The sequence below is a fragment of the Schistosoma haematobium genome, chromosome 2 (genome assembly GCF_000699445.3).
Source record: "Schistosoma haematobium chromosome 2, whole genome shotgun sequence".
In the NCBI taxonomy this organism is placed as follows: domain Eukaryota; kingdom Metazoa; phylum Platyhelminthes; class Trematoda; order Strigeidida; family Schistosomatidae; genus Schistosoma; species Schistosoma haematobium.
Window position 1 is genome coordinate 43,790,241 of NC_067197.1, and position 13,495 is coordinate 43,803,735.

Here is a 13,495-nt window from a genome sequence, read left to right on the forward strand (position 1 = left end):
AAGTTTCGTAAAGTGTTTACCTGAAAAATAAATGGATTAATTACTTTGTGAAACAATTAACAATAGTCTTGTTTGAAGACTCATCCTAGTTCTGGACAGTTCAGCGATATACATGGCCACACTATTACACATGTATTCCAACCTCAATATAGTTAGGTCATGTCATAAGTGTGAATACTATTCAGTTATGGACTTGGAATTTATTGATTCAAGGTTTTTTTTACTTAATCCATTATTATGATGTAATGTGACCATTGGCCCAAACTATTAATGAATAACTATTCCAATTTGTACCTTGGTTATCACATTAAACATTCAAGATACTGCATTTTGTTAACGTCTTCAAATAGATAAGATTATTTCATCTTCTTACTTCAGGTTGATTAAATGATTTTCAAGTATCAGAAAATTCTCACAGTTTCATCGTTTACTAGAGAAGAATAAGTGAAACTAATCTGTATCTCTTCTATAGGGTCATTCTGGAATATTTATTTGTTATTTATTATATTTATTTAAACACATAAACATTGGTACAAGGAGTCACTAAGTAGATATGCTCCACATAAATCATTCGATTTGTGTGAGGGCTGGGATACTGCTCGGGTGCCCAAACCGAAACAGGCGGTTTTCTTAAGGGACCACACCCCGAATCTTCGACCTAAATGTCTAATTCACAAGGCAATGGAGCATCGTAAGGAGATGGAGTCCCATAGTAGCTGGTCATCAACTCTATGTTCATATGCCATTTGTTCCCTCAGGATCCTGGAGCCAGCCCATGTGTACCACTGATTTGGAATCAAGGTTTGCCAACTCTCCTAGGTGAATACTCCGTGTCCACCAACCCGGACATTCACTTTTCGTCCTCTCAATTTTGTAAAGGACAGTAATGCAGCGGAAATGAAGCGAATAGGACTTGTGTGGCAGTGGCTGTATACGCATGGTCTTGTGGGAGCATATGGAGGAGGAGAGCTGATTCTTCCCATCGTCGGCCGTACCAGGGCATTTCGGGGCAAAGCGTTAATGAACAGTGTGTTTAATTATAAGTTAACGTGAACCAATTTTCCAATCGGATTAGTATTGTATGTAATGCTTTCCAGATTTCTACTAACTTTGTTTAGTAAACGTTTAATGTTTCGAGTTAATTGCTAAACCCTAACTACAAAATAATCAGAGGGATATTTTGTGGATATTATAGTAATATAATAATTGAATTAATGAGTTGTGAATGTGTACTGCTAAGGAGTCCCAAACTATGATGAAACAGTCATCCACTGCTTCCAGGTTTTTCATCTTTTTCTAGCTTCAATTGACACATGAATTCAACTATTCGTGTAGTTTTCTTCACAGAACATAAGATATCTGTTGAACACTGAAACTTAGTAATTGAATCGATTTATTCTGTGATGCAGCTACAGTTGATGCACAATTATCCAGTTTAAAGAAAGTACACGTACCCGTTTCGTTTGCATTATCTCTCGTGTCACCATTACATTCTTCAATGTAGATACATTTCTACATGAACAAAATAAATAATGATTTTCAAATTTGATTTATTTTGCAAAACATGTCTATACCATCTTTGCCTCTCGCTGATTAATTCCTGTTTGGTTTAGGTGGATGTTAAAGTCTAATGTTCAATTTCCGTTTATCTGTAACATTTTTTATTCATGATATTTCATCGTGTTAAGCAATTGGAGCTAGACCACCATGGAAAACATGGAAGCACTAGATGACCGCTTCGTCCTATTATGGAACTCCTCAGCAGTGCTCATCCACAATCCCGCCTCGCGAGATTCGAACCCAGGGTCTGTCGGTCTCGTACGTGAATTTTTAACCTATAGACTACTGAACCGTCATCCAATAGTGTTTATGTCTGATTTCAACCAATCCACGAAATTGAGTGACACATCCACCATTGTCATCAGTGAGTTAATATCTCAAAACAGACTCGGTTGAACTCCACTGGTCACGGCTTCTCACTAGAACTCTATGAATTACCTCTTGATCTCAACTATTAAAATTACTATAATATCCACAAAACCCCTTCTGATACAAATATTTTTCTTTATTCTAGGATGTCTTATCAAGATTTTGTATCGAATTTTGAAAAACTTGAGATATGTCATCTTGGACCACAATCTATGGGAGAAATGGGAGGAAATCGTGTTTGGGAAATGTGTATTGAAGAAGGTTGTTGGCAGCGACGTGTATCTGCCGGTGGATGTCGTAATTTTCTTGGTAAGATGAAATTTGGTATTATTTTTATTGTTGAACAAAACGTTTTCCACCTGTGGCATCCAACTCAAGTATTGTTGAAATAAAACACTAAATTACAAGATACTTGAAAACATGTCTCCAGTTAAGTGAAACTCAACAAACTTAATATAATTGATGATATGGGAGACGGCAGTGATTTCATATTTGTTTTTTGGATTTTATTTCTAGGTGTAGACTGTATTTGACGCAGATTGATCTCAGTTGAGGTAGCAATAAATATAAGGAAACACTAGAAAGCTGTTTCATCCTAGTACAAGACACTTCAACAACGAGCACCTACGACCTCAGTAGGAATCAAACCCAGTACCTATAAGTCGTTGAGTCGGTGTCTAATGTTCGTGTTGAGGTTGTGGGTGTTCACTATTGAGTAGTCACGCACTAGAACAAAATAACAGTCCAGCGTTCCCTTGTTTTCAATGATAGGCTAATTGAAATTGATGTATAACGGATATGATCTTCAATTTGAAACCTAACTCCACTAAACCTTTTCAAATAAATTACCATACATTTTTATTGATGGTTTATTTACGTGCTTAAATATTTTGCACATAAATGACATCACACGACTTGTGGACTTTGTGCAGACTACAGTGATGATGTAATATGTGTTGGAGTAAGAAGTTTGCTAGAATAGGGTTTTTCGCTCGATCTATATTGAGACTAAGGTAAATTGAGAACTGGATAATAAAAGTACCAGTAACACTGACTACAGCCGGCTACTACAATATATACGAATGATTGAAGATCATACAGATACCAAAATAGACTTGATTATGTGCATTACGTCGTTGTCCACAAGCAGCATTTTATGAACCCAACAACCGGAGCGCACACAGTAATATTGAAGCTATGTGGTTGAGGTTCAAACAGTTTTTGTGACCTTATCACGTTTCCAGAGGCCGACTATTATGAAACCATATAGATGATTTCCTCTACCGTATACATTAGGATTTTAGAACCTCTGAACCTTTTTCTAGCCTTGACAAGTTTTTGAATTATGTAAAAGAAGTGTATTCACTTTGATTCTTTGATTTCGTATAATGTATTTTTACTCTACACCAACCTTTCTCTGATTGGCTGAAATATCTCAAGGTCACTTGTGATTCATTTCAAAGTTGTCCATAAATTATAACCTCACTATCAACTGTATTGAATTTGAAATCTTGTCCAATCGTGTTTTTAGATCTCATTATGGAAATGCATTGAATCCATAGTTCCCAACTTATCAATTCAACACATTACTCACAACATATTAACCATTTGATTTGTTTATCTCAATTTGTATAATGGATAGATTTCCTTTTCCTTTTAAATTATAATAAATTCTATAGGATAATTGTTCAGTTAGTTAGATAATAGAATCAATTATATTCGTGTATTAACTTTATTTACTTTATCATTACAGTAAAACGAGATGAAATTGTCATGTCAAATGCTTGACTAGTTAAAAGTAGAGCAACATTATAAGTGATAATAGCAAAGATTAGACATTATGTATATGATTTGTCTCTGTTTTTTTGTTTCTTAGAAACATTTTGGATCAATCCACAATATGTGGTAACTGTTGAAGATCCAGATGATGATGATAATGAAAATAAAGGTACATTAATTGTTGGTTTAATGCAAAAGAATAGACGAAAAATGAGACGTGAAGGTGCTGATCTATTAACGATTGGTTATTCTGTCTATAAAGTAAGTTATCATTAAGAGAAATGTTCTATTTCATTATTACTGAATTGATCAATATCAGTAGTATGGATGAAATGTTCATTTGATGTACAATTTTGATGGATTTGTGTTCTTTGAATTGAATGATTTGATTGTGCAGTTTTCATTGTTCTCTTCTAAACAACATCATCAGTACAAATTTCAAGTTGTAGTGAAATGTTCAAGTTATCTTCAGAGAACAAAACTCTATCAAAATCATCCATTTGAACTATTAAATCTTCTCCATCATCTTATAGAATTTCTGTTTGCTTTTAACCTAAAAATATGATTTGTTGGGTAGTGGAATTATATTTTGAGATATGGTATTCCATAAGTGAACCTGAGTGTTAAATTTTTATTTTGTTGGTCAATAATCTATGAATTATGGATACAAGAAGTTATTGCCTTTGTGCTAAATCATTCAATATTAAGGCGTTCAAATGTTCGTTAATATGTATTCTTGTATGCTACGTTTTATACTGTGTTTTACATTTGGATCGATTCATGGTAAAAATTGTTTTTCACTACGCTTGCACGCGTGACTGATAAGTCTCGGGTTGAGGTTGGTCATTAATACAGTTGAATGCCGACCTTGTCAGTGGTCTAGAGGTTAAGCATTCGCTCGCGAGACCGAAGATCCTGGGTTCGGATCCCGCGAACGGCGTCGTAGACAAACTATTGAGGAGTCTCGTAATAGGACGAAACGGCCGTTCAGTGCTTCCAGGTTTTCTATGGTGGTCTAGCTTCGATTGATTCATGATCTTAACTATTGAAGAAGAAGAAGGATTGGTAAACATTGAAACTAAAATGACTAGATAAAATGTAAGCCTAATGTATGAGGCAACGATGTGGAAATAGTTCAGAAGTTTCTTGGTTCATGAAACTAATCCGTTGAAAATTACTGATTAGCAAAATGTATTGTGACATGGCTTGAATTGTTCCACAAGAATACATTTTGAATATGTTGAACTTAAAGTTCCGCCTCCTTCTTTTGTTCTGCATAGTCAATTTTACTAGTAGTAGCCTGTTCTTTAAGGTCAGTTATTAAATATACAAGACGGAAACCATATCTCAGCAAACTGTAAAGTCACCTATATTATGATGATCATTGATTCAGTTTAACAGTAGCGGAGATTTCGGTGCAAACCGAATGGTTTACCGAATCTAGTTACTTGTTTAGTTAAAATGAAAGTTGGTCTATTTAGTTAAAGATTCGACGTATTTTGTGTAATGCATAAATAAATCAAATGCATATGGTAGTACCATTCATTGATTCATGCTTTCCAACTTCTATTCAACATAATAACAATAATAATAATAATGATAATAGTAATATGCATAGTGGTTTTATATATTTCGATCAGTAATCAATAATTTGTGCGAATGATTTAAGTGATTACAATGAATGATGACATTGATTGGTTGGAAGAAGAAGTGTCTGTATGGGAAGAGTGACCTTGACAGTGAGGTTGTGAATAGAAGTACTGGCCGTATTTTTTTCTTTTTTTTTCGTTTGTTTTGCATTGAATTTGCACTGAATTGTGTTGTACTTTTTATTTGTTGTGAATGTATATTTGTGTAGAACTAATTGAATGATGAACTTTTATTTTATTGAAAAGAATGAATAAGTGATCATCTGAAACTAAATTAAGGAATTCTTGATTTTAGTGTATCTTGATTCATAGTATCTATCCACCGATGTACCAACGTTTTTTCGCTTCACTTCAATCGAAGAAGATATCAATGATTTGATGTTGTAATATCTGGTAAACTATTTCCCATAGTTACTATTGGTAGATAGATCATTGTGGATAAACTCACACAGTTCTAGATATTGGTATGATGATAGTTTATTTGTAATGATTACAACAGGTCTATAATATTTCTCTCGGTGTCCCATATTGTACGAGCATTCCATGTATGGAAATTAATGGTTATTCTAGTTGTCAAAAGAGGGATCAGACTCGTCATTTCCGAACGAACTCTGAATTCACCAATGAGATGTCATAATTCTTCTAAATGAATACCTTCTAACTCGCAGTGCAGAGTTTTAATGGTTCGAATTATTTTTTTATGGTTAGCGTTTTTTTAGTGAGTTAGTTTTCTACAGGATGGGGTCACTAATCCCATACCCAACTGTCATCCTTTATCTAAGCTTGATACCGATAGTAGTCCAAGATCGGCTCCAGGCGATTTTACTCTTGTGAATATCATCTACGGTAACCATTACTCATAATGTCAGTTTAGCTGTTTAAGATTGTTTACCTTAAAATAAACAATACATATCTTCTGGATATTAGAAACAGATTGAAGTAGGCTATTATTTCATTAAATGATCTAATGTAATTAAACAATACTCAGATTGAAAAATCCTATATTCATATCACGTAACAACTATGTTTACAAGCCTATTGTCCATACTTACTTAACAACTAAATATGTTCACAGGCAAAAAAATTTTTTTTTAATTTTTTGTCCTTATTTATTGACAATTTTCATTGTGATGAAAACAATTTGGCTAATCATGTGATTGATCAAGAATATTGCCAAGAGAAAAACGAAAAAAAAAGTTTCTTCACATGACTTGCCTTACATTATTCTTATAGGGTTGATAAAATGGACGAACATCAGCTATTGATCTTATTTATAGGAAGGTGATTTTGTTTAACCTTGAGTAATATGGATAAGTCAATAAACAATTATATCACTAATATAACACTTAAGTACTTCAAATGAGTACAAAGAATAAGAAGGTGTATTCAATGTATGAAAGAAATTACATACATTTAAAGTATGATATGAATAAAGAAAGAAAATAAAATTGACGAGATTATAAGTTATGGAATATCAAAGTGAGAATCTTCAATACGAACGTCAAGGCAGTTCTACTTTACGGAGCCGAAACTTGGAGAACTACTACAACAATCATCAGGAAGGTACAAGTATTTATAAATAGTTGTCTAAGCAAGATACTCAACATCCATTGAACGAATACCATCAGCAACAACCTTTTGTGGGAGAGAACAAACCAGCTTCCAGCTGAAGAAGAAATTAGGAAAAGACGATAGAAATGGATAGAACATACATTACGCAAATCGTCAGACTGCATCACGAGGCAAAAGAACACATTACATAGGGAAATAGAAGCAGATATGAAAAGGATGAATAACAACTGGAAGGAGCTAGAAAGGATTGCCCAGGACAGGGTTGGATGGAGAATGCTGGTGAGCGGCCTATGCTCCTCCACGAGGAGTAACAGGCCTAAGTAAGTAACTGTAATAAGTTATGGATGAACCAATCAGATATAAGATGATAAAAGGTCTTGAATTTCAGCGTGGAATTCATTCATTCATTAGGTTAAATAAAGTTTTCGGCATTATAGCTAATGTTAGTTGGTGATGACAAAAAAACCCCCTAAAAATATGATTCCTAACTCCTAACTATCAATTGTAAATCATTATTCTAACTCCTCATACTGTTTTATAACCCTCATTTGGTTCTGGTTATTAGGTGGATATTTTCAAGATCACCTTAGTGTTGCTCCATAGCGTCGTCCATAAATTATAGTCTCATCCAACATGAAACAAAGTGAATAAGATCTTCATACATCAATAGAATAATTTATAAACTGATTAAGTCAACATACAGTAGTACTGTGGCGTAGACTACTTATATCCACATAAATAGTACATAACGATGGTCAGGCATAGAATGTATTTCAGTAGTAGATTGAGAAGGAAAGAACAGAAAAACGGAAGGCAATTGGTATGAAAATGTAGGAACAATGGAATTTGAGATGATGGACTGATATTTACAAAAGGAACAGATAAGTTTGACACAATTGATGAATATTTTGTAAATGAAGTAGTTACTATATGGTTCTCACATTTTAGTGAGATATTCTGTAATTTCATGTCCAAATACATTCGATTACCCCCCCCTCGTGTTCTCGTTCACTACAGTACTACTGGCGAAAAAAGACCATAATAACACAGATAATTAAGTTATAAATTAGGCTACATTTATATTAAGAATTCGGAAAGAAACAAATATCATTACCACATTAACATAGATAACGTAACTATGAGTATACAAAGTTACGTAATAAACAGAATTATCGATTTCCATAAGAGGGAATGATACAATTAAACTGTTTGAAAAACATTACTAACTTCATCAAGCCTGAGGTATTCTTTAGTTTAGCCTATTATTGTGATCATATACTGGTATAGTAGACTATAATTTAAAAGCAGATATCTTAGTATCCACGTAAATTTAAATAACTTAATCTAAGTACTATAGAAACTTCGCCTGGAGTCCCTCTGGACTACTGTCGGTATCAAGCTTGGATAAAGGATGACGGTTGAGTATGGGGTTAGTGACCCCATCCTGTAGAAAGTTAACTCACTTAAAAAACGCAAACCATAAAAAATGATTCGAACCATTAAAACTCTGCACTGCGAGTTAGAAGGTATTCATTTAGAAGAATTATGACATCTCATTGGTGAATTCAGAGTTCGTTCGGAAATGACGAGTCTGATCCCTCTTTTGACAACTAGAATAACCATTAATTTAGATACATGAAATGCTCATACAGTGTGGGAGAAAGAGAGAGTCATCCAGATTGCTAGCTGATGATACAATCTTCATTTAGCTAGTAATCATTATATAATGAAATTGAACAACAGCCAAAATCCAACCAATGATATTTTATATCGGTTAATTTTATGATCAATATGTAATGTTATTTTAGCTAGATTATCATTTCACGAGAGAAAAGACTCCGGACAATGTGTGAGGGGAGCCTTAATGAAATGTGTTGGAGTTAAAGTGGTTTCATTTGAAAATACACTTATCATAAATTTGTGATGTAATTTGATGTTTAAAACACGAACAATGTTAAAATGTTGCCCAGCGTAATGTAGATTAGTTTCGATTTACAATCATCTCGTAGGTAATTAAATGAGTTCCAAGTGTAATATCATGTATTGTAAATGGGTAAACCAATGAGGTACAATGAAGGAAGTAATCTTAAGATTTGAAAGTAGCAACCACCATTATCAACGTTCAAATCGATTCATTGAAATAGGAGGGAAACGGCTTGTACGAGTCAACAAACAATCATGATACATTTTATACTACTTACAAATATACAGTAATATAGTTCTCAAATATATAGTCCATCCATTTAGATTACCTTAGTGTAGGTAAATCACCGATCAATTTGAGATAATATGATGTCTGTTGATCGAAATGTTTAGAAGGAAACTGTTTGGTGTCTAGTTCTTTGGGATCCGGTTAATTATTGATTACTGTAGGTGGTGACAAGCAAATAATTATAGTACCACGGCATATTTTGTTAGTTTTCGTTAGTTATCCTATCGATAGTACAAATATAATGAAATTTATTCACTTATCCAATAAAAGCTTAATACCATACGTTACTGATGAGTACTGAATAGTATGAAACTTATATTCAAGGTTTTCCGCTAATTTCTTCTAATCATCTAACATAAAAACATAGTCCACACGATGCCTTGTCTAGTAGGATTCAGTCATTACTGAAGGACCTAGACAAATATGACATTGGTCACTACTCAGCGATCGATCAGCTGTACATATTTATTTAAATATACATGTACATTTTGGACAGATTATATGTTGTAGCTTACTTTGAAAAAAATTATTTAGTTACCAGAACAGCATCAAGGTACATTGGATATGAAATTTTTCAAATACAATGCATCAGTTGCACGTTCACCAGCGTTTGTTAATCTACGTGAAGTTTGTGGACGACATAGATTAGATACAGGACGTTATGCAATTATTCCGTCAACATTTCAACCAAATGAAGAGGCTGATTTTATGCTACGTATATTCTCAGAAAAACCACGTACAACTCAGTAAGTCACTTTGTTGTGTTTTTGTAAATAGAAAGATTTATAGTAGATTTTTATGTAAAGTATTGAAGTTTAAGTCGTATACTGTTTAAAGATGTTCTTTCATAATCTACATTTATCCTAAACTTAGAACCATAAACTCCATAGCAAACGCATTAGCTTTCGTTAATATGGTTAGTTTTAAGAGCTATTGATCTTTGTTATGGCTTTGAGTGGTGATTCTTGGAGTTCTAGTGAGAACTTGTGGTCAGTGGAGTTCTCACATGTTTGGGATGAAGTGTCTGTTACTGGTGACATAAGCTGATGATCTCGTAATTTCGCGAATTAACTGGATCTAAAGTCAGAAGTGTGAGGGCTAGCTACCATCTATCAGGCTCGAATGTACTGTACATGATCCCATGGTGGGCTGTGTTGGGACGGCTTCGAAAAGCACGACGAAGCCTCCAGAGGCTCTAACGGAGCCGAAGAGATTTCGTCCAATCAGAACCTGATAGAGCCTTCTAGAGTATCAACCTGGCACTCTATTATTGGACAATAGCATAACTTCCCCCCTTAAGCATTAGCTGAATTATAATGATGTTATAGCCAATAAACCTTTGATTATTACCCAGTGATCACTTTCACTACTTCTTACTTCTGCTCTGCGACTGTAGGGTTCTACACGTTCAGGTGCCGTTAGTCACATATCGTATTCTGCCGTAGTCAAGTAGAGGACGTAAGAGGTTGTGAGTGTGGACCTCTTGGGAGTCCCACAGGAAGATGGAATTGTTGTCAACTATCGCCTGAGTTTCAATGGTAGCCTGACTAAATTCGGTTCGTGGAGCAAAACCACGTAAATAAATATAAACTGCCCCTAAGTTATTTATGATTAGAGAAAACCCAGTCAGTTATATATGGTTTATATGGTACATATCCATCTTCTCTCGCTAGATATACTTACCTTTAATTGTCTTGCTAAATCAATAATAGAATAAATAAAAGGGCTATGGAGTATTGAACTAGCCGTTTATTCGAATAATTTTGAGTTGCCGTAAAAGTTGAAAATTGAAATTGAATGCTTGATTCATATATTTCGAACTCAATCATTATCCGATACTATTTAGATTGTAGTAGGCAATATTTTGGGAAATTGGCATCGACATATCTTTTAAAATAAAATTTACTTCTGAAGCAGAAGCATTCATCGATCAAAGCTCATTTACTGAATGTTGAGTTTTATATTTTTCATGACGAAAGGATCGTACTTACACAATTATTGAAAGTCAAGAAGCCAGTGAACAGCTGTTTCATTATAGTATAAAACTTCTCAATTATACACACTGACGGCTCGTATTAAATGGTTGCTAAAAATCTCAAATTTGTTGGAGTAAGAAATGCAAGCAATTGAAGGTCAACTCAGTGGTCTAAGTGTTAATCGTTCATTTTGAAACTTATAAATTCTGACACTCGTCCCCGGTTGGGTCGTAGTTGCCTACTACTGATGAATCACATACTAAGACAAAAAAGATGTCAAGTACTTTCTAGTTTTCTTTAGCTGTCTAACTAAGCTTTTTTGACTAGAACTATAAGAAATAAAATAGTTTAAAACGAAGTGCTCACGGTAAAAAAAGTTAATTTATGAAGAAATGGAAAAAATCTCCTACAAACTTTCAGTCAGTCAGCTACAACGTAGAACCAGGCACACATATACATCGGTCCAAGTTAATACCCCTCACTCATTAGCACAACAAGATAAAAAAACGAATTCATAGAAGTAGTCAGTTCAATGGTAGTAATTTATAAAAGACAGATTGTGTATAAGGATATAATACAGAAAGAAAGAATTAGTTGGTAGAAAGAAAGGTATAAAGCAATTTTAATCTCATAGTTTAAGGGAAGACAAAGAGTGCATACACCGACGCTATTGTGATCGGTTCTGAGCCATGTCGCACACAGTCTTCAACCATTGGTTACAATAGTGACGCGGAACCCAACCAAGTAGTCTGCATCTATCAACATGGCTCAGACTAGAAGTTAGTGGCTTCAAGAACCTATGCCACATTTTGGTTTGTCCACCCTTAACTTTCTTCTAACCATCCTCAACACTGGTGAGCATTGCGCGTTTTGGTAATCGGTGTTTAGGCATACCTAACACGTGACCCAGCCATCTCAGTCGATGAAGATTCACGACCTCATCAACTAATTTTCCATCATTCTCTAATATCCTGCGTCTAACCTCACTACTACTCACCCGATGGTCCTAGTAGATGCTGGCAACATTTTTAAGACACGTGTGATCAAATACTAGAGGCTTACGAGTATCTCCTACTCTTAATGGTCACGTTTCGCAGCCCTAAAGTAGAACAGAACGACCTGCTGCGCAGTATACTCGTCCCTTAATTGATGAGCGGATATATTGCCTTCGCCATAGGTGACGTAAGTTCGTAAAAGTCAAACAGTGTCAGACTATTGGATCAGTGTTCATCCATATTTACTTACTGACAAATATTTTATTTATTGTTTAATTAATGAATTCTTTTGACTTCAGTGAACTAGATGAAGAGATTGGTGAAACCGAACCGACAGTAAGTAATACAATTTTCTATTAAAATCATATTGGATTGTACAGTTTTTGTTGCTGTTATAAAACAGGTTTGTTTTTGGTACGTATTGACAATATTTATTATTCGTAATTTTAATACTTGAGATCATGAGTCAGTTGAAGCTAGATCACCATGGAAAACCTGGAAGCACTGGATGGATGTTTCGTCCTATTATGGGACTCCTCAACAGTGCGCATCTATGATCCTGTCTCGCGAGATTCGAATAAATTGATGCATTGCTAATTATATTTTGCTTGTTTATTGAACTGTCTGCAAATAATTCACACGAGACATTAATAATAATGATTGACTAATATTGGAAATGTATGCAATTCGTATGTATTCGCATACTGTAGTGTAAAAGTAATGAGAGGTGGGGGTCGTGAGCGAATTGCTGGTTGGAGCTTCCTGTGATCTTCCGAACAATGAAGAAACAATTAACTAAATAATATCTTACGACTATTTATACTTTTTGAATGAATGTTTGTTTAGACATCCGGTTAACTGTTCTAGCTTATACAATTCAGATTCGTTTCAGTTTACTTGTGTATGATGTAAGACCAACTAGGAATAAAACGGGAAGCTGTTTATTGATGATAAAGATGACGATTCTACTGTATTTGAATATTCGACTATGTTTTAAACGATATAAATGTCTCTGACCAAAGAGTTTTCATGTGCTTAAGTTGAACAGGAAATGTTTACATCTCACGTTTAACTGAGAACCATCACTTTCGCGATAGGATTTCCAGTGAAATAGTTTCCACTACATCTAAAGTGGATCAATTATCGGATTTTATATGATACTGAAAACAATGAATAAAAGTAATGAGTTTAGAAATAGTATGAACCGATATCCAAATTGTGTGTATATAATTCATACACTGGTGTATGTTACTGATATCGACAAATATATGTAGTATGTGTCATCAGTTGAAAGTGAAATGCCTGGCGGTAGAAAGTTAAGAAGATTGAAGAAAAGAGACTGACAACAGTGAATGATTGGTGTAGAAATGAAGGAACAATGAA

General features: G+C 34.4%; 1 protein-coding gene across 1 annotated transcript in view; it reads left to right on the forward strand.

Annotated features, from left to right (window-relative positions):
- Positions 1–13,495, forward strand: part of CAPN9_7 (calpain 2, (m II) large subunit) — a 68,005-nt gene that overhangs the window by 26,633 nt on the left and 27,877 nt on the right. The window contains exons 7-10 of the mRNA XM_051215297.1: positions 2,075–2,238; positions 3,806–3,969; positions 9,676–9,887; positions 12,412–12,448. Of these exons, the coding sequence (XP_051068506.1) occupies positions 2,075–2,238; positions 3,806–3,969; positions 9,676–9,887; positions 12,412–12,448 (577 nt within the window). The remainder of the gene's footprint in view (positions 1–2,074; positions 2,239–3,805; positions 3,970–9,675; positions 9,888–12,411; positions 12,449–13,495) is intronic.